The 24244-nt window shown below is 42.2% G+C and overlaps 6 protein-coding genes across 9 annotated transcripts; 2 read left to right on the top strand and 4 right to left on the bottom strand.

Moving 5' to 3' along the window:
• Positions 1-1644: 1644 nt before the first annotated feature.
• Positions 1645-4457, bottom strand: LOC144005367 (uncharacterized). Its single transcript, XM_077503492.1, has 5 exons — positions 4361-4457; positions 4242-4271; positions 4076-4156; positions 3233-3450; positions 1645-1683 (listed from the first exon to the last, which is right to left on the bottom strand). The coding sequence occupies exons 1-5, from the start codon at positions 4413-4415 to the stop codon at positions 1645-1647; spliced, it is 423 nt and encodes a 140-aa protein (XP_077359618.1). The 5' UTR covers positions 4416-4457.
• A 4085-nt stretch (positions 4458-8542) lies between these two features.
• Positions 8543-11041, top strand: LOC144005244 (uncharacterized). 3 transcript variants are annotated; one of them, XM_077503287.1, is made up of 4 exons: positions 8543-8622; positions 8862-8942; positions 9396-10033; positions 10118-11041. In XM_077503287.1, the coding sequence occupies exons 1-4, from the start codon at positions 8568-8570 to the stop codon at positions 10991-10993; spliced, it is 1650 nt and encodes a 549-aa protein (XP_077359413.1). In that variant the 5' UTR covers positions 8543-8567; the 3' UTR covers positions 10994-11041. The 3 variants fall into 3 exon arrangements, with proteins under 3 accessions (XP_077359413.1, XP_077359411.1, XP_077359410.1); XM_077503285.1 differs by having other exon boundaries at positions 9396-10774; positions 10856-11041; XM_077503284.1 differs by having other exon boundaries at positions 9396-11041.
• Positions 11042-12002: 961 nt separating this feature from the next.
• On the top strand, positions 12003-14513 carry LOC144005072 (uncharacterized). 2 transcript variants are annotated; one of them, XM_077502974.1, is made up of 4 exons: positions 12003-12079; positions 12163-12245; positions 12328-12369; positions 13702-14513. In XM_077502974.1, the coding sequence occupies exons 2-4, from the start codon at positions 12185-12187 to the stop codon at positions 13992-13994; spliced, it is 396 nt and encodes a 131-aa protein (XP_077359100.1). In that variant the 5' UTR covers positions 12003-12079; positions 12163-12184; the 3' UTR covers positions 13995-14513. The 2 variants fall into 2 exon arrangements, with proteins under 2 accessions (XP_077359100.1, XP_077359099.1); XM_077502973.1 differs by lacking the exon at positions 12003-12079 and having other exon boundaries at positions 12328-12378.
• A 1916-nt stretch (positions 14514-16429) lies between these two features.
• LOC144005517 (uncharacterized) lies at positions 16430-18046 on the bottom strand. Its single transcript, XM_077503762.1, has 4 exons — positions 17965-18046; positions 17796-17852; positions 17647-17727; positions 16430-17382 (listed from the first exon to the last, which is right to left on the bottom strand). The coding sequence occupies exons 1-4, from the start codon at positions 18017-18019 to the stop codon at positions 16481-16483; spliced, it is 1095 nt and encodes a 364-aa protein (XP_077359888.1). The 5' UTR covers positions 18020-18046; the 3' UTR covers positions 16430-16480.
• Positions 18047-19165: 1119 nt separating this feature from the next.
• On the bottom strand, positions 19166-20248 carry LOC144005066 (uncharacterized). The gene is made up of 4 exons (XM_077502958.1): positions 20116-20248; positions 19963-20019; positions 19815-19895; positions 19166-19613 (listed from the first exon to the last, which is right to left on the bottom strand). Exons 1-4 carry the CDS (start codon positions 20168-20170, stop codon positions 19246-19248), a joined length of 561 nt encoding a protein of 186 aa, XP_077359084.1. The 5' UTR covers positions 20171-20248; the 3' UTR covers positions 19166-19245.
• Positions 20249-22268: 2020 nt separating this feature from the next.
• Positions 22269-23663, bottom strand: LOC144005588 (uncharacterized). Its single transcript, XM_077503898.1, has 4 exons — positions 23521-23663; positions 23381-23440; positions 23234-23317; positions 22269-22904 (listed from the first exon to the last, which is right to left on the bottom strand). Exons 1-4 carry the CDS (start codon positions 23573-23575, stop codon positions 22318-22320), a joined length of 786 nt encoding a protein of 261 aa, XP_077360024.1. The 5' UTR covers positions 23576-23663; the 3' UTR covers positions 22269-22317.
• Between the last annotated feature and the right edge of the window lie 581 nt (positions 23664-24244).

Raw genomic sequence — 24244 nt, 5'->3', positions numbered from 1 at the left:
ACTTAGGTATAGGGTTTACCGGTGAACTAAATGAACAGGGAGATTAGCCTTTTCATCGAATTTGGCTCTTCTCATCTTGAATTCATAAAGCATTAGCAGCTTAAAGGAACTAGTGATGTGTCGGTCACGAACGAATCGCGTCTTTTGAACGGTTCTTCAACGTGAATTTAGAAAGCTTCAACTTTTATCGAGAGCCATTCAACACCCCCCTCTCTGAAAAAAATGCTAGAAAAAAAACAAACGGCTCTTTTACACGAACCGCTCCCGAATAAACGGCTCCCCTGAAAGATCCAAAAGTCCCATCACTACCATGTATAGTAAGGTTTTTTTTTAACAGCCAATTATAGTAAGGCGTTTTTTTATTTTATTTTTTTAAATGACCATGTGTACTAAGGTGTTTTTTAAATGACCATGTATCATAATGCGTCTTTTTTTTTTTTCAATCTTTTGAATGGCTCTTTTACATGAACGGCTCCCGAATGAACGGCTCCCCTGAAGGAGCCAAAAGTCCCATCACTAAAATAAGACTTGAGAAAATCTAACAGGCTATTCTGTGAAATGGTTAACTTCAACTCTTACCTGAAAAAAAAAAAAAAGCCAATTTATGTTGCGCAATTATGATTGTATAGCACTTTTTATGAATATTTTTGCGTGAAGTACTGTATCAGGCATTTTGGACAGTCAATTATTGCGTCCCACGGCGGACTTTAAAGGTGGAATTTCGCCTTACAACAAAGCACTTCTTCAAAAGCAGTACAGCCATGGAGGACACACCAACCGCCACCTTGTTTCCAAACGAAAGCCAGATCAAACGGTCGGCAAGTCCAAGCGGACAGTAAACATCCGGGTGACTTGTATTCTGTTGAGCTGAGCTACATGTCGTGTGGGAAGCATGCTTTAGGTGACAGCAGCGGCCACACCCCCACACAGAATGACATGAAACCGGACGTGTTGAGGACTTTACTCTGAACAGTATTTGGGATCCAAGACATCTTGTCACTCATTACGTCAGCAAATTCCCATTGAAATGAACGAAGACAGCTTCCGGTTACATCATCACGATCATGTGACCAGGTACATGGCATCCCACACCGTACGATCGAATTTGGTTTAAACGGAAATTCAGGGAATAAGATGCCAAAAATATTTGTACTTTTGGGGCATATGACAAATCATTGTAGCCTGGTTGTCTTGACCTCCGCTGAATCACTGGGGTTTGATTAAACCCAGGTTACAAACACCATAGACTTTGACCAGATCAAACATGGGTAGAAATGCCAATAATCAGATCTGTGAACTTTATTTCTGCTGTCTGATGGGCATTAGGCTGTTATGGCCACCCACTCAATCAGAAACCACACAAGGTCTTACCAAGTACTGTATCTTAAACCATGGTCAATAGCTACTTTTCCACCAACTCACCCAGGAGCTTTGAGTTCTGGGTAAAGGGAGTTCTTGGTTGTAAAATTTCAGCAGGGAATTTATAATCATTTCCACAGCATCTTAAAGTTCCTGGTAATTAATTAAAATGAGTTTGATCTACGAGTTCGTGAGCCCAGCCAATATATTAAAAAAAAAGCCCCAAAATTGACCAACCAATCAGCTGTGGTCATTGCAGCCCACACCCTCAAGTTATAGCCCGGATCAGCAAGACCCTGCTGCTAGAAGTACTTGGATGCCACCCTGGGGAATTCACCATGGAAATCATTTTGGGGAAAATGCACGAACTAAAAAAGTTTTCCCAGATTTCCAGCAGTGGAAAAGCCCCTAATGTTAAACAGTAATATGTCACTCAAAGAAAAAAGGCCAGAGGAAGTTTCATAAAATTTTGCAACCTTTATTAATGCTGCAGCAATTAAGACAAGAACTTGTGTTAAACATTCACCAACACATCTGCCTCATGGCTGGCGTGGTCCTCCGTCATGTTGGGGCTGGCGTGGTCCTCCGTCATGTTGGGGCTGGCGTGGTCCTCCGTCATGTTGGGGCTGGCGTGGTCCTCCGTCATGTTGGGGCTGGCGTGGTCCTCCGTCATGTTGGGGCTGGCGTGGTCCTCCGTCATGTTGGGGCTGGCGTGGTCCTCCGTCATGTTGGGGCTGGCGTGGTCCTCCGTCATGTTGGGGCTGGCGTGGTCCTCCGTCATGTTGGGGCTGGCGTGGTCCTCCGTCATGTTGGGGCTGGCGTGGTCCTCCGTCATGTTGGGGCTGGCGTGGTCCTCCGTCATGTTGGGGCTGGCGTGGTCCTCCGTCATGTTGGGGCTGGCGTGGTCCTCCGTCATGTTGGGGCTGGCGTGGTCCTCCGTCATGTTGGGGCTGGCGTGGTCCTCCGTCATGTTGGGGCTGGCGTGGTCCTCCGTCATGTTGGGGCTGGCGTGGTCCTCCGTCATGTTGGGGCTGGCGTGGTCCTCCGTCATGTTGGGGCTGGCGTGGTCCTCCGTCATGTTGGGGCTGGCGTGGTCCTCCGTCATGTTGGGGCTGGCGTGGTCCTCCGTCATGTTGGGGCTGGCGTGGTCCTCCGTCATGTTGGGGCTGGCGTGGTCCTCCGTCATGTTGGGGCTGGCGTGGTCCTCCGTCATGTTGGGGCTGGCGTGGTCCTCCGTCATGTTGGGGCTGGCGTGGTCCTCCGTCATGTTGGGGCTGGCGTGGTCCTCCGTCATGTTGGGGCTGGCGTGGTCCTCCGTCATGTTGGGGCTGGCGTGGTCCTCCGTCATGTTGGGGCTGGCGTGGTCCTCCGTCATGTTGGGGCTGGCGTGGTCCTCCGTCATGTTGGGGCTGGCGTGGTCCTCCGTCATGTTGGGGCTGGCGTGGTCCTCCGTCATGTTGGGGCTGGCGTGGTCCTCCGTCATGTTGGGGCTGGCGTGGTCCTCCGTCATGTTGGGGCTGGCGTGGTCCTCCGTCATGTTGGGGCTGGCGTGGTCCTCCGTCATGTTGGGGCTGGCGTGGTCCTCCGTCATGTTGGGGCTGGCGTGGTCCTCCGTCATGTTGGGGCTGGCGTGGTCCTCCGTCATGTTGGGGCTGGCGTGGTCCTCCGTCATGTTGGGGCTGGCGTGGTCCTCCGTCATGTTGGGGCTGGCGTGGTCCTCCGTCATGTTGGGGCTGGCGTGGTCCTCCGTCATGTTGGGGCTGGCGTGGTCCTCCGTCATGTTGGGGCTGGCGTGGTCCTCCGTCATGTTGGGGCTGGCGTGGTCCTCCGTCATGTTGGGGCTGGCGTGGTCCTCCGTCATGTTGGGGCTGGCGTGGTCCTCCGTCATGTTGGGGCTGGCGTGGTCCTCCGTCATGTTGGGGCTGGCGTGGTCCTCCGTCATGTTGGGGCTGGCGTGGTCCTCCGTCATGTTGGGGCTGGCGTGGTCCTCCGTCATGTTGGGGCTGGCGTGGTCCTCCGTCATGTTGGGGCTGGCGTGGTCCTCCGTCATGTTGGGGCTGGCGTGGTCCTCCGTCATCCAAACATTTTTCTCTGATGGCCACATGCAGAAACATAGTAAGATTCAAGGGTGAGGGCCACTTCGAATTTTACATTATTAACTACACTCAAAAATCTATTACGAAAAAACATGGCAAGGTGTAAGAGATAAACCAGGGCCATGTTGCAACTAGCTCTTTTCCCCACTGTTTTGAAAATGTTTGTGAATAATGATCAAACTTAACTATTCTAATTGTTGAAAACAAACCTTTTTTTTTTTTCCCTGATGAAAGAGACTTCTCTTTTGGTAGGTTTTGTGTTTTTATAGCAATAGAATATCCTGTGGCCCGCCAAAAATCAGTCAAAAGCCAGTAAAATAGCCAGGAGCAAAAGTTGCTTCAGTGAAAATAGCTGGAGTTAATGTTTAAATGAATGAATAAATATAATGGCCTGGGCTGCAGTTTGGTCACCACCAATTTAACAAAACAGGCCCAGATTTCACACCAAGTAAATTGAGATGCTATCAATTATGTACAGGAATTTTAACAATTTAAAAAAATAAAATAAAATAAAATAATAAAATAAAATAAAAAATAAAAAATAAAAATAAAAAAAGGCATTGGTTCATGTAAGAGTTTGGGTTACTGGAAAACCAATGTTTCACCTAAATGCTCCTCACCTTGTTTAGCATGTTGCTTCACAGTAGCATCCAAAGACTGGAGAAGATCCAACAACCTTGGTGAAACATCGTGAAGCATTTCTGTAGAAGACACATCACGTCTTAAGCACATTTTAACCAGTGTTTGTGCCTGGTGCACCTTTTTTGAGCAAAGTACTGTATTTACCTTGTGCAGCACCAGGTGGAAAACAAAGACCTGCACAGCACACACACAAACTGATGTAAGCATTTGGTAACTTTTTTTTTTTATTAAATTAACACAAATGTGACTTTCAAAAATACTACCTCCAGCCATCAAGACAGCCTGCACCAGGACAACCAAGTACCAAAGAGTCGCCATCACTTCAGTAACAGGTGTAAAGGGGCAACCTACAACATGACCTTTTATAGCAGGTGACAAGGGACCAGAGCTTCTGCTAATTGGCTTTAATTATCACCTGCTGTGCTAGTTACAACATGGAAAAAAAATCTATCAACATCCACTGATATGGATTTAAATTTTTATGTTGAGTAGTGATGGCAGAAATGGAACATTGAAACGATTAAATCATTTGGAACAAGTGATTCACAAAAAGAATCGATCTTTTGGAACGTTGGAAACATCTCCCCATAGCGACATCTGGTGGCCAACTGTAAAATATTACATTCAAACAGCTCCCCAGTCACAAAATTAACTATTAGTTGTCTGTCATCACCTAATTGACACAGCTGGCAATTAACATATACTGTAATTGTAATGGGCACCATAAGAGTATCATGGGGATATTATGGGAAACAAAAACTGAATTATTGATATAATGTTAAGAACTTTTTTCAAGCCCTTCAAATAAACTTGGATTCTGCATTTGAAAAAAAGAATGGAATGAAACAAAAGTTGTCTTTTTTGTGATTCCATGATTGTCATCTCGCTTGCAGTCAAGCAAACAAAGCAATTTCGGGTCAGATTGCAATTCTGGCAACCTCCTGTATGAAGTTTGTGTTTTACCTTGTTACCTTGTTTTTTGTTTTGTTTTTGTTTTTTTTGTTTTTAATTAAGCAATACATGTTATCATTGCAGATGTCTAAACAAGAGTTAACATTGACAGTGCCAGCAATTACATTATTCACATCATAACACAACTCCAGTTTTGAGTTCATTAGTAATATGTTACAATAATTTCATTTGTGTAAAACCAGACATAATCCACAATTTAATGATGTGCTGTGAATACTGAGCTACTGATTTTAGTCCATGTTATCGCTCAAATTCCGCCAATTCTTCCACTCTTTTAACGAGCCAAGTTTCCGTTTGACCGGGTGAATTCCCCTTTGTTTTAATGAAAATTTAGCAGTCTTTTGTCCACGTGTACTCAATAAGTCCATTCTTCTTCAGTTTGTGCGCCCCTTTTGGCAATGTCAGCATTTCGTTTGGTGCGCACGTGTCAGAATCCGATCTTTGAGAGTCCTGCATGTTTTCGAGGTTTCTCTACTCCAACACACTTGATTCAATGATCAGGATCATTATAAGGCTCCCGCAGAGCTTAAATATGAATCAACTGTGTTGAACATGGGAAACCTCTAAAACAGGGGTGGCAAACTGCGGTCCTCGAGGGCCGGAGTCCTGCAGGTTTTATAGATTTCCCTACTCGTAGTGCAGCTGATTCCAATTAACAGGCTCGTTATCAGGCTTCTGCAGAGCTTGCTGATGAGCTGATCATGAATCAGCTGTGTTGAAGAAGGGAAATATCCAAAACCTGCAGGACTGCGGCCCTCGAGGACCGGATCTCGCCACCCCTGCTCTAAAACATGCAGGATTCAGGTCCTCGAGTACCGGACTTTGACACCGCTGGTTTAGTGAGGGTTTCATTGACGTAAACATGTTTACCCTTAAAGGGATAGTTCGGCTTTTTTGACATGAATCTCTATTTCATCTTCACCTCCAGTGTGTGCGATCATCACTGACTTACCCCTGACAGCGTTCTGTGACACGAGTTCTGGTCAGGTGTTGGACGAGAGGAAAATAGTCGGAATACTCGGAAATAAAGCGTTTTTCTTCTAAAAACAATTTGTTATTTCCGTGACCCCAGCCAGCTTGCTGGACTATTTTCCTCTCGTCCAACACCGGACCAGAACTGGTGTCACAGAACGCTTTCAGGGGTAAGTCAGTGCTGATCGCACACACTGGAGGTGAGGATGAAATAGAGATTCATGTAAAAAAAAAAAAAAAGCCGAACTATCTCTTTAAGCTTGAAACCTCAGCTTCAAGCAGCTCTTCAACCAGCTCAGTGGCTCAGCTCGCGGTGCACGGCTTGATCTTGATGCCTGTTGATACAAAGATTCTGTTTTCAATCATCCACTTTTTCTTCCAAGGCAACAATACGTCAATCTTTTTGTTGTGTCTCTTTCAGCTGCTGAATTTCCTGCAGGACCTCACACAGTGGCTCAATGCTCTCGTTTTGATTTTCTGTATGTATTTTGAATTTTGCAAGAGATTTTATTTCAATCTTGTCAGCGCTTTTTCCGCTAATAATATTGCAACAATCTAGTTAAAAATCACAAGCAAGTGCAGGTGTGTCCTTGACTCCAGGAGTTGGAGCAAACAGTAGTCTACAAATACTTGGTTAGTAGGGCTGGGTATTGCCGCCAACCTCACGATACGATACGTATCACGATACAGGGGCCACGATACGATACGTATTGCGATACATATGTATCCCACATAAGACATTTTATTTATTTATTTATTTATTTTAACAAAATATAGGAAAATTGGTACTTTAAGACACATGTGCCATGTTAAGTTTATAAGTAAATAAATGTTATTCTTCCTCTGCTTTCATTTTTCTTAGTAAGACACAGTGTCCAATCACTGGTGAGCTATTTTTGCATTAATTGAAGGCAATTAACTTCAAAGACGCTGCTGGTTTTTATTTTTTAGGTGCAATGCAACCTGCAAAGGCAAATGTTAACTGCCTATTTAAAGTTAATGAGCAATATCGATTCTGACGCCTGCGTATCGATACGTGTATTGTAATGAGGCCCGCAATGATATATTGCCGTATCGATTTTTGGAGCACACCCCTATTGGTTAGTATATTTTGAAGTACTGTATCTCTACTTAAGTATTGTTACATGACTAGTTTGCTCATAACTCATGTTCTGGATTATTGTAGATACATTTAAAAATAAAAGTTCCAAAAACTCCGCGGAAACATTTAATCAGCGTTTGCACCTGGTGCGCCTTATTTTTAAAGCAAGGTATTGGATTCACCTTGTGCAGCACCAGGTTGAAGACAAAGACCTGCAAACAAACAAACCCGATTAAGGCATCTGGAGACAAGACAAAAACATCAGTTTGCTTCCGGTTCGGTTTGCGACGTGTGGGCTGCGTCAAAATACTTGTGCTTCCGACTTTGTGCCCCTCGGTTGCGCGTTCGCAACCCGGACCGGAACCAAACTGATGTGCAAAATCACGTCCCGTCTCTTCCGTGGCATATACCCCATAGATATGGACTTAAATCTAGGTTTAACTCGTTTTGGTTATTGTATGTAACGTCATCAAATAATGTTTAGTCTTTTATTCAAGCCCTTGAAATAAACATATGGTCACACCTTGTAATCCACATTTTATAATGGAATGTAAGAAAAATAAAAGCGTTGCCTTTTTCTCATTCATGGTTGTCATTAAAGTACAAGTAAATCGGTACTTGTTTCTTTTACCAGTCTTTCTTCTTTTTTTTTTTAACACAAGTACTTGTACTTAAGAACAGAATGTGAGTACTTTTACAACTTGTGGTATTCTCGGGCTTCTTCCCACATTCCAAAAACATGCATGTAACCTAAATTGAGCATGTGAATGATATTGCTTTAGTAGCTGTACATGCAACTTTTCCACCTTATAAGGTCCTGAAAGCACTTTCCATTCAACTACTCATAACGATGAACAACAGGAGCAACTGGGTATTTGGCTCAAGCATACGTCACTGCGGTCACAATGGCATGGGATTGAACCCACAACCTCTGGGTTTGGAGACCACCACTCTACCATTGATCCACAACACATATATGCAAATATGCACATCTAATCGTTGGATAGTCATGCTGTCTTCTTGGTTGAGTCCGTGATGTTTTTTTTGTTTTTTTGTTTTTTTAATTCATGTCAAATTTAAGTGCTTATACTGCATTTAAAAAATATATATATTTTCAAGTGCTTTAATGCAACTCGGTGCTTCTACAGGCTACCAAGCTTTGTCAAGTTGATTATTATTATTATTATTTTATTTTTTATTTTTTTTGCCTGCTGGTTGGTGACTTGAAATTAGGTCTGCCGGATGGGAGTGGATCGTCTTAACTCACAAAGAAGTTCAGCATTGAAATCCTTACACACAGACCTGAACATATATTTAATATATAGCAGTGGTGCAGCTGTTGCTAATTACAGCCAATTAGCAGCACTTATCACCTGCTTTAAAAGCTCATCTAATCCATTCTTCTTACAACGGTCGCAGAAGCGATGGCTGCTGTTTGGCTCCTGGTTGTTCTGATGAATGCACTCTTGATGGGTGGAGGTGATGTAGATTATTATTATTATTATTATTATTATTATTATTATTATTATTATTGTTGTTGTTATTAAATTTGTGTTAGACGTGTTTTGGGGAGAAAAAAAAAAAAAAAGCTCAAGTGAGGCGCGACACAAGATGGAGCCAATGATGTGCTTAAAAGAGGTGTGCCAGGTGCAAACATGATTGTTGAATGAAATGTTCTTTAATCATTTCTTTTCTTACTTCCTCCCCACTTGGTATAGATGTCTATGCCAATGATGTTTCACTCAAGGCTGTTGAATTTCTCAAATCGCTGGATTCTATGTTGAAGCAACAAACTAAAGGTGAGAAAGTTAGTGACTGTTTTTCTGGTTAAGATTGCCCCAAGGCACATTTTATTTAAGGAAAAAATATTTTATTGCTTGTCACCAAACAAGTGTTGCTAAAGTTTGTGTGCCAAATCAATATTGATCTCAAAATTATTAGTTTAGTTTAACATGAAACATTTTGGGTGTTTCAACACGTAGCTAAAGTAGCCTAAATCCTTCACTAGGGTACTGTTACTTTAGAATACGACCAAGTTATTCAGGTTTTTTTTTTAGTTTTTTTTTATTATTAAATATAAACATTTTCTGAAAACCAAAACAAATTCTCACTAGAGGGACTGAATGCTCAAAGCAACTGAGGTAGTATGTCTAAAGATGGTCTTTTATTTAAACTATTGTTGCATTCTCTGTAGTTGCTTAATGGTCAACTAAAGTAGAATGTTTGTTTGGGGGTTTTTTTTGTTTCAAAAGGGTGGGATGAAGTCAAACGTTCAACCAAAAAAGTGGAACCTGAGACCAAAGAGGACTCCTCCACCCAGGACCATGAAAACCACATGACGGAGGACGGCCAGAGTCACAACATGACCGACGAGCGCCAGAGTGACTCCCAGAGCCACAACGTGACCGACAAGCACCAGAGCCACAACATGACCGATGAGCGCCAGAGTGACTCCTGGAGCCACAACGTGACCGATGAGCGCCAGAACCACAACGTGACCAATGAGCGCCAGAACCACAACGTGACCAATGAGCGCCAGAACCACAACGTGACCAATGAGCGCCAGAGCGACTCTCAGAGCCACAATGTGACCAAGGAGCACCAGAGCGACTCTCAGAGCCACAATGTGACCAAGGAGCACCAGAGCCACAATGTGACCAAGGAGCACCAGAGCCACAATGTGACCAAGGAGCACCAGAGCCACAACGTGACCGAGCGCCAGAGTGACTCGCAGAGCCGCAACGTGACCAAGGAGCACCAGAGCCGCAACGTGACCAAGGAGCACCAGAGACACAACTTGACTGAGGGCCAGCGTAAACCCCAGAACCACAATATGACTGAGGACCAAAGCAACGCTCAGAGTCACAACATGACCAAGGAGAACCAGAGCCACAACATCACCGACCAGAGCCACAACTTGACCGATGCGGGCCAGAGCAAATCCCAGAACCACAATATGACTGAGGACCAAAGCAACGCTCAGAGTCACAACATGACCAAGGAGAACCAGAGCCACAACATCACCGACCAGAGCCACAACTTGACCGATGCGGGCCAGAGCAAATCCCAGAACCACAATATGACTGAGGACCAAAGCAACGCTCAGAGCCACAACATGACCAAGGAGAACCAGAGCCACAACATCACCGACCAGAGCCACAACTTGACCGATGCGGGCCAGAGCAAATCCCAGAACCACAATATGACCGAGGACCAAAGCAACGGTCAGAGCCACAACATGACCAAGGAGAACCAGAGCCACAACATCACCGACCAGAGCCACAACTTGACCGATGCAGGCCAGAGCAAATCCCAGAACCACAATATGACTGAGGACCAAAGCAACGCTCAGAGCCACAACATGACCAAGGAGAACCAGAGCCACAACATCACCGACCAGAGCCACAACTTGACCGATGCGGGCCAGAGCAAATCCCAGAACCACAATATGACCGAGGACCAAAGCAACGGTCAGAGCCACAACATGACCAAGGAGCACCAGAGCCACAATTCGACCGAGGGCCAAAGCAAAGTGCAGAACCACAATTCGACCGAGGACCAAAGCAACGGTCAGAGCCACAACATGACCAAGGAGCACCAGAGCCACAACATGACCAAGGAGCACCAGAGCCACAACATGACCAAGGAGCACCAGAGCCACAACATGACCAAGGAGCACCAGAGCCACAACATGACCAAGGAGCACCAGAGCGACACTGTCTTTGATTCATGGTTCACGGAGCATGTCGTCAGTTATCAGCGAAGCGACCAACACCAGAGTGATGGTCTCAACATGAATGGCACAATGGAGGATGACTCTGCAGCGGTTCTGTTAGTACTCAATGTTTGACGTGTGTATACTTGTCTGTTTCAACTGAATTAAATGGCTCAATTTTTATCTTGACTTGTTACTTCCCCTAACTCCTGATTCTCAAGATGATAGTTATCAGGTTTCTGCAGAGCTTGCCGAGTTGATTATATGAATAAACTGTTTTGATGGACATAAACCTGCATGAATAGGGTCTTTGAGGACCAGAATTGTGGAAGCTTGATGTATGGGAAGAAAGTACTCATTGTTTAACTTGGGTCCTACGTAGTTTCTCTAGTGATAGTTAAGGATAAGTACAACACGAGTGGTGGGCACGACCGCCTCCCAGTACTGAGGGCGTAAGATCGAGTCCGGGCTCCAGCCTTCCTGGGTGGAGTTTGTATGTTCTCCCTGTGCCTGTGTGGGTCTTCTCTGGGTACTCCGGTCTCCCACATTCCAAAGACATGCATGGCAGGTTCATTGGGTGCTCCTGGGTGTGCTTGTGTGCGTGGATGGTTGTTCGTCCCTGTGTGCCCTATGATTGGCTGATGAGTTCAGGGTGTACCCCGCCTACTGCCTGAAGCCAGCTGGGATAGGCTCCAGCACCCATGAGACCTTGTGAGGCGCAAGTGGTTAAGATGGATGGATTGTTTTTCAAACTAATGATAGGTGCAATGCAAGACTCGCATGCCAATGTATTTATTTTAAATCATGGACTAATATACTTTTTTTTTTTTCTTTTTTTTTTTTTTCTCCCCCCCAGTGTAATTTTTAAAAATGCAGTGTTCATGTTAAAATATGGACATCTAATACTTGTATAGTGATGGTATACTTCTTTTTTTTTTTTTTTTTTTTTTTTTTTTTATTCAGTAGTCAAATTATAGTGCTCACGCTCCATTTAAAGGTAGATTTTTAATTGCTTTAATGCAACAATCCAGTGTTGACACATGCTCTCAACTTCCAAGCGTTGTCAAGTTGATCTTTTGTTTTTTCCTTGTTGGTTGGGGACTTGAATTTGGGTCCCCATGGTGGGAGGCGATCATCTTAACCGCTGGCCCGCAGCTGCACGCAAAGAAACTCAGCATTGAAATCCATACAGACAGACCCGGACAGAAAGAAAATGCAGTGGTACGTCTCATCTGTTGCTAATTACAGCCAATTAGCAGCAGCTGTCACCTAATTTAAAAGCTCATCTGGCCCATCTTTTTCAGATTCACGACATTCAATGAAGTGATGGCTGCTGTTTGGTTCTTGGTTGTGCTGGTCAATGTGCTCTTGATGGGTGGAGATGATGGTGAACATTATTGTTATTATTAAATTTGTGTTAGAAATTGTTTGTGTCCCCAAATGCTCAAGTGAGGCCTTTGTTTTTTCAGTTGGCGCGACACAAGATGGGTCCAATGATGTGCTGAAAAAAGGTGCGCCAGGTGAGAACACTTGTTGACTGAGATCTGTAATCGTTTATTTTCCCTCTTCCACCCCAATTGCTATAGATGTGTCTGCCAATGATGTTTCACTCAAAGGTTGGATTCCATGTTGAAGCAACAATCTAAACGTGAGAAAATTGGACTGTTTTCTGGTTAAGATTGAGCCAAGGCACATATTAAGAAAAAATATATTATTGCATGTCACCAGATGTGTTAACCAAATTAATAAAAATTGTCTACAATTAACTAGTGTTGTTCCGATACCGATACTGGTATCGGCAGAGGTGCCGATACTGCATAAAAACAGTGGTATCGGTGACTACTCACAAGTAACATGCCGATACCATTAATTCCAACGCTAATATTGAATTTTGGATGCAGCATCTTGTGACTTGCTCATGCATAACATTCACTGATATATATGACATGTTCACTGCATGCCGATCTAAGATATCCTATTGGCCCTTGAATGCTCTGAACCAATGGCAGGACAGCTTTTTCATGTTGAGGGAAAAAAAAAATCTTAAGTATCGGTATGGTATCGGTATCGGCCGATACTGCAAAGCTGAGTATCGGTATCGGGAGCCAAAAAACGGTATCGGAACAACACTACAATTAACATTGTTTACACTGTTGCCTTTGTTAGGCATGATGACCCCCTCCCCCCCTCCCCCCCTTCCCTATTTAGTTGGTTAAGTCTCTGAACCAAAACAAATGCTCACTGGAGAAGGACTAAATAAATGCTCATAAAGTAACTGAGGAAAAGTAGTATTGTTGCATTCTATATAATTATTTCTCATTTGCTCCCAATAACGTATAAATACGTTTTGTTTAATGTTCTAAGTGTCCCAAAGACGTATTTATACGTTTTTTGTTGTTTTTTATGCTAGAGCATACAGAAGGCTTTGATGCAGCCTCTCAACTGCAAAGAACGGTTGCAGAAATGGTAGTTATTACACAAACGGCCAGCAGGTGGCAGCAGAGCAAAGGAGATCAACCAGGGCCATCTCGAAAAAAAAGCTCAATTACTTACAATTTTAAATAGATTTGTGAAAAATGATGAAACTTAGCTCTCTTCTAATGCTAATTGCTGCAAAACGGAAACAGAAACATACTTTTTTCTGATGAAAGAAGAGACTTTAATCTTTCTTTTGAAAGGTTCCATGCTTTTACAGCAATAGAACACAATATTCTGTGGGCCTTGCAAAATCAGTCAAAATACAGTAAAACAGCCGGGAGCAAACGGGACTGCTTCTGTGAAAATGGCTGGGAGTGAATGAGTTAATGGGCAATTAATGTAATTTTTATTTTTTCTTATTTTAGAGTGGAATGAAGCCAAATCTTTAACCAAAAAAGTGAAAACTGATGACGAAGAAGAGTCCTTCAGCCATGACCATGAAAGCCGCAACATGACGGAGGACGACCGGGGCGGCAACATGACGGAGGACCACCACAATGACACCCAGCTCCAAGATTCATCGTTCACAGAGCACCTTATCACTTTTCTACAAAGTCCCAAGCACAAGAGTGATGAGAGTCTGAAGCTGAGGGGCGACTTGAGTGTCAAAATGGAAGAGGAGGACTCTGTAGATGTTTTGTTTGTAGTAAATGTCTGAAGTGTGCACTAGTCTGTATCAGTTGAATTAAACGGCTCAAATTTTATTTCCTCCCACATTCCAAAAATATGCATGTACCCTAAATTGTCCATTATTGAGCATGTAAGTGTGAATGATGTTGCTTTAATAAGGCTATATGAAAATAACTTTGAAGCCATGCACTATCAACAGTTTGTTTTATTGCAGTTCTTGTGTTAAAATATGCACATCAAATACTTGGATAGTCATAGTTTCCTATGGCTTCAACTGAATTTATTTATTTTTTTTTAAATCGTGATTGTCAAATTAAAGTACTGTCATTGCATTTTAGAAGTTTATTTTCAATTACTTTAATGCAACTATTCAGTGTTGCCACATGTTCTCAAGCTTTGCCATACCTCCCCTCATGGGAGGCGATCATTAACCGCTTTTCTGCACACAAAGAAGCTCTGCATCTCCATACCTGGATATTAAAGAAGGGGAAAAAAAAGCTATAGTGCAGTGGTTCATCTGTTGCTAATTCCAGCCAATTAGCAGCAGTTGTCACCTACTTTAAAAGCTCATATAATCCATTCTCACAACTGTCACGGAAGTGATGGCTTCTGTTTGACTTGGTTGTTCTGGTGAATGCGCTCTTGATGGGTGGAGGTAATTAATATCCATCCATTTTCTTGACCGCTTATTCCTCGGGGGGGGGGGGGGGGGGGGGGGCTGGAGCCCATCTCAGCTGGCTTTGGGCAGTAGGCGGGGGACATCCTGGACTGGTTGCCAGCCGATCGCAGGGCACACAGAGAAGAACAACCATCCACACGCACAAGCACACCTAGGGACAATTCAGAGCGCCCAATTAACCTGCCATGCATGTCTATGGAATGTGGGAGGAGACCAGAGTGCCCGGAGAAGACCCATGTGGGCACGGCGAGAACATGCAAACTCCACCCTGGAAGGCCGGAGCTTGGACTCGAACCCGAGTCCTCACAACTGGAAGGCGGACGTGCTAAACACTAGTCCACCGTGCCGCCCATTATTATTATTATTATTAAAGTTGTGTTAGAAATGGTGTTTGTGTCCCCAAAAGCTCAAGTGAGGCCTTTGTAAATAACTTTCAATAGTGTGTGCCACAATCACCAGAGTGATGAGAGCCTCAAACCAAGTGACAGAATGGAAGATGACTCAGCAGATGTTGTGTTGCTAGTACATGTTTGAATCGTGCACTTGTCTGCATCTGTTTAACTAAATGGCTAAAATTGTATCTTCCAAGTGGCTTTTTACTGTGTTTTTTGTTTGTTTTTGCGTGGCTTTACGGCAGCAACACAAATTTAATAAAAAGGACTCGTCAAAATCGTATTGCAGGAAACTTCCCATATCTCTGATAGGTGGAAGATTTGTTGACTCTATTATGTAGTCTTCTAAGTGTCTGGTTTCACTATGTCCATAGTTGGATCTTCTACTTTAAGGTTCATTTTTCACTGCACCTTTTGTTCTCATTGTGTGCACATCTTTTAGATGTTACTGACCAAGCAAAATAGTGTTTGAAGGGCAGAAAAAGAAGCACTAAGACTGTGGGAAGCTAACAATTCTAACAGTAAAAGGGACTAAAGTAATTTTACTTTTTCCTACATGGTACAGCCTTTTCAAACACAATATTGTTTTGGAATTGAATTCTGGTAGAACAAAAACACTGTCATAGCTTAATTTTTACGTACAATTGTTTACAAATGTAAGGTCTTTGTTTTTTTGTTGCCCCCCCCCCCCCCAATTAATCTTGTCGCAGCTCTCAGCCAGGTCCGAGATCTTGCGCGGCTCAGCAATGCCAGCAAACACGTGTGGTACTCCGAGAACAACCTATCGTGATCTCATCTTGAGCAATGACAACCAACAATGTGGGGTTTTTTTTGTCCATTTGAGGCTTTTTCCTCTTGGTGCTTCTTCCTCACCTAATTAAATGAAAAAAGGGCCCAAGATCCATCCATGGGGTATCCCAGAATGAATTCAAGATTTGTTTGATAAAAGACTGCATTCTGGCCAATTCTTGCTGAAGTGGCTGACAGATCACTTACTTTTGCCCATTTTATCTGTTTAATTAATGTATATCATTTGAGGTTAAGATAATTTTATATTCATACACTAAAATTGTGTATGTTCATTAAATCATGAACTATAGTGAGCCAGTCTGAGAACTCTAGGGATGAAAATGACCCGACTGTACCAAATCATTGTTTAAAAGAAAAACTACCAAGAGCAATTCTGTTTCTATGTAAATGCGGATGAGACATGGTTGACCAGTAACGACAAAGCATGTTGAGTCAAGCGTTTCTTACAACACAAAAAAAAAAAAAAAAAAAAAAAAGTTGACAAAGTCTGACAGTACTTTCTGGAATTGTGTTACTGCCGTTAGCCCCAAGGGTAAATAAGTGGGAAAGTAAAACGCTTTGTAAGACAAAGTATACACATAATTGATTCTTTCCATCGCTTTAATCCTTCCATAGCCATCAAGTCAAGATCACTCAAACATTGACAGTATACACTTCGGCAGAGTCATCCATGACATCATTCAGGTAGTTGCTGCTCACGTCACCGCTCAGGTTGTGGTTAATGGCGTTCTGCTGGACGTTGCTCATGTTGTAGCTCTGCTGTTGGGTGGAGGAATTGTTCAGATGGCCACTGCTCTGCTGTAGGCTGAAGATTAGTTTCTTCTGTTGGGTGTTGCTCACATTGTGGCTTGCTCGGTCAGGTTGCACTGGAGCTACTAGATTGTTGCTAATGTTGTAGCTTTGCTGTTGGCCATTGGTCAACTGTTGGCTGTTGCTCATGTTGGAGTTCTGCTGGTGGCTGAAGGCGTTCTGTTGGACATTACTCACATTGTAGCTCCGCTGTTGGGTGGAGGAATTGTTCAGATGGCCACTGCTCTGCTGTAGGCTGAAGATTAGTTTCTTCTGTTGGGTGTTGCTCACATTGTAGCTTGCTCGGTCAGGTTGCACTGGAGCTGCTGGATTGTTGCTAATGTTGTAGCTTTGCTGTTGGCCATTGGTCAACTGTTGGCTGTTGCTCATGTTGGAGTTCTGCTGGTGGCTCAAGGCGTTCTGTTGGACATTGCTCACATTGTAGCTCTGCTGTTGGGTGGAGGAATTGTTCAGTTGGCCGCCGCTCTGCTGTAGGCTGAAGATTACTTTCTTCTGTTGGGCGTTGCTCACATTGTGACTTGCTCGGTCAGGTTCCACTGGAGCTGCTGGATTGTTGCTAATGTTGTAGCTTTGCTGTTGGCCATTGGTCAACTGTTGGCTGTTGCTCATGTTCTGCTGGTGGCTGAAGGAATTGTTCAGTTGGCTGAAGATGACATTCTGCTGCTGGGTGCTGCTCACGTTGCGGCTTGCTCGGTCATCAAGTTCCACTTTAGCTGCTGGTTTTGCTTCACACAAAAAGTCCGCATTAGTTGCCATTCCAATTAAAGTAGTATAAAAAAAGACTAGACCAGTGGTTTCAAAATGTAGTGGTAGATTGAGCTTTTATTGTGGATTTGAAACACCTGTGGCAAAAGCCAACCTGACATGGTTTTTAACTTGATGGATCTGGATTTCACCATATTTTGTAAGGACCATGCAAAAGCCATGTTTCTAATTCATGTGAAAACAGCATAGAACTTGCAAAGTGTTGCTACCCTGAATTTTCTCACCTTTATTTTGTTGCTTTAGCATTGAATTAAATGACTGGAGAATTGCAAAAGCCTTCTTGAGAGAATCATCGTGAGAGACACCTGTAGCAAATAAATCAAGTCTTAGAAATCACAAACAGAGGTTTAGATTTAGTTCTGACCTGCTGTACCTTTTTTAAGCCCAGCATTGGACTCATCTTGTTTCGCATCAACAGGAACACAAAGGCCTGTAGGCACAAACACATTTCAGCTTTTGAGGAGACAAACTTTTTTTTTTTTTTTTTTTTCCCCCAACAAAATTGTGTGTTTCTTTCACCCACACAAAAAATATATAGCTACCTCTGTCCACAAAGGCAACATTTGCCAGCACAACCAAGAGCCAAAGAGCAGCCATTGCTTCTGTCACAGTTGCAAAGAGAATAAACAGTCAAAAAGTTTTTATAGCAGGTGGCAGGAGACCACAGCTGCTGCTAATTGGCTCTAATTCCAGTCTGTACCACGACAACATACTTTTTTTCATGTCACCCTTAATAAAGATTAAAATCCAAGTTAATCCCCTTTTTGATAATTGTACGTACCTTGAATTCTGCATTTGATCCAAATTGGAAAGAAAACGTAAAATATATATTTTGTGATTATCATTGAGGCAGCACCATCTAGTGGTTAACATGCATCTTTTCCTTCCAATAGATTAGTGTATTTGTAGCTTTTGTCATTTAACCCCACTAAAACCCAAACTGAATTCAAATAAACTAAGTGATGTGAAAATGACACTTCTTGAAGCACTTGATCTTTTTACTCCTCCAGATGGTGCTCTTGCTTTAAAGGCTAGCGCAACAGAAATTATTTCCGCTGCCTCTTTAAATCTGGAGTGCCATCTAGAGGAGTAAAAAATATCACAAGTGCTTCATGAAGCATCATTTGTCTTTCTCTAGCAGGAAGCTACACTGCACTTTTTTTTTAATCAGGCCAATTACCCCATTCAAACCCAAAAACATATAAATACATTTTCAAATACTTTCTTTCACTAACAAAAACATACTTCATACTTTTTTTTTTTTCCATGCCAGAACATACATAAGGCTTTGACACAGCTTCTGACCTGAAGAGGTCTCTTAAAACAATGCTAGTCATTACAAAAAACAGCTATCAGATGGCAGCAGAGTATAAGAGATCAACCAGGGCCATGTTGCAAACATGTCAGTTTACGTTTCTGAATAATGAAACTTAACTATATTCTCATGCTGCAAAACAAGCTCTTTTTTTTCCCCCTTAAGTCCAATCTTTTTCATAGTTTTTATAGGAATAAAACAATTTGGACCTTGCAATATCAGTCAAAAGCCAGTAAAACTGGCTAGGTGTGAATGAGTTACAGATTTAAGCCTTAAAGATTCATTTGTGTACTGACGCACTTGTAGCTTTTGGAGTCCCCCCCCCACCACATTGAAAGCCGCTTAAGTTGAAAAACATCAGTACTTAAGACGGGTATTAATTTCAACACCTTTTTACAAATCAGTTTAAAAAATATATATATACACAGTTAATTTCACTCATTTATTTCCCAGACAGAGATGAGACATCTCAACTTTAACTTGTGGCATATACAGCAAACAGCACAAATCAAACATTTACAACAAACTCAGCATCTGGCGAGCCAACATCATCCATTTTGTCATCATGGTAGCTGCTGCTCAGGTTGCCGCTCGGTGGTAGAATCTCACTCTGTTGGACGTAGCTCATGTAGCTTTGCTGCTGGTTGGTAACATTCTGTTGGACATTGCTCATGTTGTAGCTTTGTTGCTCAAGGACATTCAGTTGGCTGCTGCTCATGTTGTAGCTCTGCTTTTGAACATTGCTCATGCTGTAGCGCTGCTCTTGCTGGCTTAAGGAATTGTTCAGTTGGTCGTTGCTTTGCTCTTGGTGGCCTAAGCTCACATTCTGCTGATGGCTTGCCTGGTCATCCAGTTCCACTTCGGCTGCTCGTTTTGCTTCACACAAAATATTCCACATTAGTTGTCATTTAAATTAGTAATAAGTATAGCAAAACACTGAGCAGGAAAGGGGGATTAAGTGCAACTAGTTGAGAGTATTGTGGCTGGACTTAGCTTAATTTATTATTTGCACAAACAAAATTCAAATTTGTAATTATACAACAGAACTTGCAAAGGGTTGTTAGCCTTAATAATTACCATTTTGTTCTTTCAACATTGAGTCCAAAGACTGGGCAAGCTCAAAAGCCTTCTTGAGTGAATCTTGATTGAAAGAGACATCTGTAGCAAATGGTCTTGAATTACAAACAGACTTAAAATTCATCAATAATGCTCTGGCCTGCCATACCTTTTTGAAGCCCAACATTGTAGCCACCTAGCTCAGCATCAACTGGAACACAAAGACCTGCAGGCACACAAACACATGGACAAACAGTTTGTTTAATAATAATAATAAAATAATAATAATAATAATAATAATAATAATAAATAAAGTCCCTACCTGTGTCCATCAAGAGCACATGTGCCAGAACAACCACAAAGCAAAGAGAAGCCATTGCTTCAGTAACAGTTGTGAAGAAGACAGACAACAGGGTGTTTTATAGCAGGTGGCAAGGGGCCACAGCTGCTGCTGCTAATTGGCTCTAATTCTACTAATTAGCACCTGCTGTAAGGCCTACCACTGCAACGATAAACACATGGGGGGAAAAAATTTTCACCCTCGAATATGGATTAAAATCCAAGTTGCATCTATTTTGGTTATTGTATGCATCTTGGATTATGTATTTGAAGTAAACTGAAAAACATTGTTGTGATTCATGATTTTAATTGAGGCAGCATCATCGAGTAGTTAGTACGTCTGCCTCATAGCATACATAGTCCGGCACTCAGGCCAACTCCAGAGTGGAGTTTGCATCTTCTCCTCGTGCTTACACTTCAGTGGGCTTTCTCAAGTGATGAGAAGCAACACAATACATATATTTTCTTACTTTCCTTAAGTAGATTTTTTTTTTTTTTTTTTTTTTTTAGGTCTCTGTGGTTTATTTTTACTTTTTACAATAGGTGCTTTTCCACCACTGGAACTTTTCGAGAACTTTTCCGTTTACCTTGGTAAAATTCAGTTTGCATGTTTTTCCACCAACAACAATGACCAGGGTAATTAAATTTCCCAGGGGGCATCCAAGTACTATCTCAGCAGCAGGGTCTTGCTGAGCCAGGCAGGAACTTTAAGGAGGCGGGCTGCAATGACCACGGCTGACTGGTCAAATTTGCAGGCATTTTTTTTACATGGCTGGACTCAATCAAACTCATTTGAATTAATTACCGAGAATTCCAAGATGTAGAAACACAATTCTAAATTCCCTGCTGAACTTACACAACCAAGAACTCCCTTTACCCAGAACTCAAAGTTTCTGGGCTTTTTGGTGGAAAAACAGCTATTGACAAAATGGGGTGATTTATCTCTTTCCAACCCACCCTTGACAACGTGATGCAAGAAAATCATCTTGATTGAGATTAAACCCGATATTGACCATCCATGGCCTTGGACAGAATTATCAAATGGGTAATATAAGTGACAGCAAAAAAAAAAAAATAAGTACCATATTTTTTTAACACAAATTTCAAATTCTGATATGTATTGAGCTTGAGTAATTTTAACTAGTTTTCTCCAGGAGCTCTGACTTCCAAATTTCAAAAACATACATGGTAAGTTCATTAAAGGACCCTACATTGGGCATTTGAGAGAATGTGAGTAAATCAGGTGTGTCCAATCTATATCATGGGGGCCATCTGCAGCCCACGACATATTAAAAATTACATTTGGCAGTCTGCAAGGCTAAAAAGGTGTCAGAATAGGTGCCAATAAATATATAAAATTAAAACTTAAGATAATTTTGAGCAAAAATTTTCCTCCATATGTTGCTCCATTTTGTGAGATCACAATGAACAAGTACCATATTTTCCGCACTATAAGGCGCACCTCATAAAAGGTGCACCTTCAATGCATGACATTTTAAAACTTTTTCCATATATAAGGCACACAGCATTATAAGCCGCACCTTCAATGAATGACATTTTAAAACTTTTTCCATATATAAGGCGCTACAGTAGATCCATTAGATGGTTCTGCGCTGAAGGGAATGTCCAAACAGTCATATAGGTCAGTCAAACTAATAGATTACAAATCAGCTTTCTGACTCCATTCACTCCCAAAATGAACAGCTGTTTTATTTTCTCTGAGGTAAAGTATTCGTATTAGCTAGCGATCCAAGATGGCGGTATCTTCTGCGCATGCGCGTCACCAATCGCGTCTTGACAGCCAGACCTGTTGCGGCTCAATATTGACCCATATATAAGGCACACTGGATTATAAGGCGCATGGTCAGCTTTTGAAAACAATTGAGGGCTTTTAGGTACGCCTTACAGTGCGGAAACTTAAATTGTATGCGTAGTTTGCTGCTAGTAAATTTAGTGGAATACAGGGTCACACAAATTCTAAAATTCCATACTGGCAGTCTCAGCTGTCATGTAGCAGATTATCAAATACAGAAGTACTTGATTTTACAATGCTCAATTAAAGTCTTTATAAAACCCACCTCCTACATTCAGTTTCACTGCACCTGGAAAATCTTACAAGGTAAACTCAAACTAAACTTGATGAATTTCACTTTTATTTTCAAGACAGCATCGAAACGATTGCACTTCAAACATTCATAACAGACACATCATCCGGCGAGCCAGCATCATCCATTTTGTCATTCAGGTAGCTGCTCAGAGGTAGATCCTCATTCTGGTGCCTTTTTGTCATGTTGCCGCTCTCCTGGTCATGGCTGAAGACAACATTCTGGAGACCACGGCTCATGTCGTTTTGGAGGTCGTCGCTCATGGTGGCGTTCTGATGGTCATTTTCGAAGTCGTCCTCGCTCATGTTGGCATTGTGATAGTCGTTTCCGAAGTCCTCCTCACTCATGTTGGCGTTGTGATAGTCATTTTCGAAGTCCTCCTTGCTCATGTTGGCATTGTGATAGTCATTTTCGAAGTCCTCCTCACTCATGTTGGCGTTGTGATAGTCATTTTCAAAGTCCTCCTTGCTATTGTTGCAGTTGTGATAGTCATTTTCGAAGTCCTCCTTGCTCATGTTGGCGTTGTGATGGTCATTTTCAAAGTCTTCCTTGCTCATGGTGGCATTGTGATGGTCATTTTCGAAGTCGTCGTTGCTCATGTTGGCGTTGTGATAGTCATTTCTTAAGGGATCATCATTGTAGTAGTTAGCATTCCCCTGCGGTTGGTCTTTAAAAATAAAAGCAAGTTTATAATAGGCGGAGCCTCAGAGGCTTTACAGTCAATCTTCATTTCACAGATTACTCATAGCCATTGGCCTTAAAAAAAAAAAACAAAAAAAACAATTTAAATGTAAACAAAACGTTATTTTAGTTTAGTGCCATTGGGGGGTCTTCTGGATTGTAATTTACATTTATGCTCCAATTTAATCAAGTTATTCAGCACATTATACAATTTCCCTTACACTCTTACAATTACTTGGAATATTTTATTATTATAGTCATATCCTAAAAGCAACAAACAGGACTAGAAGGCTGATTTCACCCCACTTTTCTCACCTTTAGTGTGTTGCTTCAACATCGAATTCAGAGACTCGAGAAGGTGAAATACCTCCCCAAGTGAAGGATCTTGGGGAAAGTCATCTGTAGCAAATAAAACCCAGTCTCATTATCACAAATTGACTCCATTCAAAATAATTTTCTCACCTAGATCAACTGTTTTAGGTTCAGAAGTTGATTCACTGCCAGCAGGAGGAAAAAAATGACCTGTAGACAAACATTTCAATATTGACAGGATAAACACTGTTTTTTTAACACAAACTCTGTTTCAAAACGTTGATAATAACCTGTGTCCATCATGGAAGCATGAACCAGCAGCACAAAGAGCAAACCAGCAGCCATCGTGTCAGTGAGCAGTTAAGAAGACATCCGTTAATGTGAGCTGTTATAACAGGTGGCATTTGACCACACAGCTGGTGCTAATTGGCTCTAAGTAATGCCAGGTGTGCTACTGCAACAGTTACCCAAAATTAAAAAAAAATTTAAAAAATCACCCGACGGATTCAAGTCCATGTTGAGTGGTTTGTGGTTATTTATTGAAACTGTTTTATATAATATTTAAAATTAAATGAAATGCACATATACTCAAATGAAATAAACTATCACACCATGGACACTGGTGACCCCTTCAAAGTTTGTAAACAATGTGACGCAATATAAAGCGCGGGGCTTAGCTGGAGGCAAAAACACCTCAGTGGCGTGTGATTCCAACACCGGTCAGCATATTTTCACAGAAAGTTCACGTCGGAAAGGACGCGGAAAACGGCCATTTGAGTTAATATGTGAGTAAACTGATAAAAATAGAATAGAATAAACAGACAACCAGCATTGTTTACTTCTAGCCGCACTTCGTTGCCTCCAGCGGTTTTTGCCTCCAGTAAACACCGTGACGTCATCGTGACGTAGGCCATGAAGGGGTCCATACCTGTCTTGTTTTGTCATGTCCACTTCTCTACTCATTGGGTGTAGTACTACTTTCCCAGTATGCATGTAGCTAGAATGTGATTTCCA

The sequence above is a fragment of the Festucalex cinctus genome, chromosome 17, assembly GCF_051991245.1.
Source record: "Festucalex cinctus isolate MCC-2025b chromosome 17, RoL_Fcin_1.0, whole genome shotgun sequence".
NCBI classification, from domain to species: Eukaryota; Metazoa; Chordata; class Actinopteri; order Syngnathiformes; family Syngnathidae; genus Festucalex; species Festucalex cinctus.
Note: the sequence above shows the minus strand (reverse complement) of the source record. Positions and strands in the feature narration are given on the sequence as shown.

What these genes read in the sequence shown, in the direction of transcription:
- LOC144005367 (XM_077503492.1), bottom strand. Translation starts at nt 4,415, where the DNA reads ATGGCGACTCTTTGGTACTTGGTTGTCCTGGTGCAGGCTGTCTTGATG. An exon ending in GGCTGTCTTGATGGCTGGAG is followed by an intron (nt 4,272 to 4,360) that starts GTAGTATTTTTG and finishes TGTGCTGTGCAG; the next exon opens with GTCTTTGTTTTCCACCTGGT. An exon ending in GAAGCAACATGCTAAACAAG is followed by an intron (nt 3,451 to 4,075) that starts GTGAGGAGCATT and finishes TGTGGCCATCAG; the next exon opens with AGAAAAATGTTTGGATGACG.
- LOC144005244 (XM_077503284.1), top strand. Translation starts at nt 8,568, where the DNA reads ATGGCTGCTGTTTGGCTCCTGGTTGTTCTGATGAATGCACTCTTGATG. An exon ending in TGCACTCTTGATGGGTGGAG is followed by an intron (nt 8,623 to 8,861) that starts GTGATGTAGATT and finishes CACTTGGTATAG; the next exon opens with ATGTCTATGCCAATGATGTT. An exon ending in GTTGAAGCAACAAACTAAAG is followed by an intron (nt 8,943 to 9,395) that starts GTGAGAAAGTTA and finishes TTGTTTCAAAAG; the next exon opens with GGTGGGATGAAGTCAAACGT.
- LOC144005072 (XM_077502973.1), top strand. Translation starts at nt 12,185, where the DNA reads ATGGCTGCTGTTTGGTTCTTGGTTGTGCTGGTCAATGTGCTCTTGATG. An exon ending in CTTGATGGGTGGAGATGATG is followed by an intron (nt 12,246 to 12,327) that starts GTGAACATTATT and finishes TTGTTTTTTCAG; the next exon opens with TTGGCGCGACACAAGATGGG. An exon ending in GCTGAAAAAAGGTGCGCCAG is followed by an intron (nt 12,379 to 13,701) that starts GTGAGAACACTT and finishes TTCTTATTTTAG; the next exon opens with AGTGGAATGAAGCCAAATCT.
- LOC144005517 (XM_077503762.1), bottom strand. Translation starts at nt 18,019, where the DNA reads ATGGCTGCTCTTTGGCTCTTGGTTGTGCTGGCAAATGTTGCCTTTGTG. An exon ending in CAATGCTGGGCTTAAAAAAG is followed by an intron (nt 17,728 to 17,795) that starts GTACAGCAGGTC and finishes TATTTGCTACAG; the next exon opens with GTGTCTCTCACGATGATTCT. An exon ending in GCTAAAGCAACAAAATAAAG is followed by an intron (nt 17,383 to 17,646) that starts GTGAGAAAATTC and finishes TTTTGTGTGAAG; the next exon opens with CAAAACCAGCAGCTAAAGTG.
- LOC144005066 (XM_077502958.1), bottom strand. Translation starts at nt 20,170, where the DNA reads ATGGCTTCTCTTTGCTTTGTGGTTGTTCTGGCACATGTGCTCTTGATG. An exon ending in TGTGCTCTTGATGGACACAG is followed by an intron (nt 20,020 to 20,115) that starts GTAGGGACTTTA and finishes GTGTGCCTGCAG; the next exon opens with GTCTTTGTGTTCCAGTTGAT. An exon ending in CAATGTTGGGCTTCAAAAAG is followed by an intron (nt 19,896 to 19,962) that starts GTATGGCAGGCC and finishes CATTTGCTACAG; the next exon opens with ATGTCTCTTTCAATCAAGAT.
- LOC144005588 (XM_077503898.1), bottom strand. Translation starts at nt 23,575, where the DNA reads ATGGCTGCTGGTTTGCTCTTTGTGCTGCTGGTTCATGCTTCCATGATG. An exon ending in ACCTAAAACAGTTGATCTAG is followed by an intron (nt 23,318 to 23,380) that starts GTGAGAAAATTA and finishes TATTTGCTACAG; the next exon opens with ATGACTTTCCCCAAGATCCT. An exon ending in GTTGAAGCAACACACTAAAG is followed by an intron (nt 22,905 to 23,233) that starts GTGAGAAAAGTG and finishes TTATTTTTAAAG; the next exon opens with ACCAACCGCAGGGGAATGCT.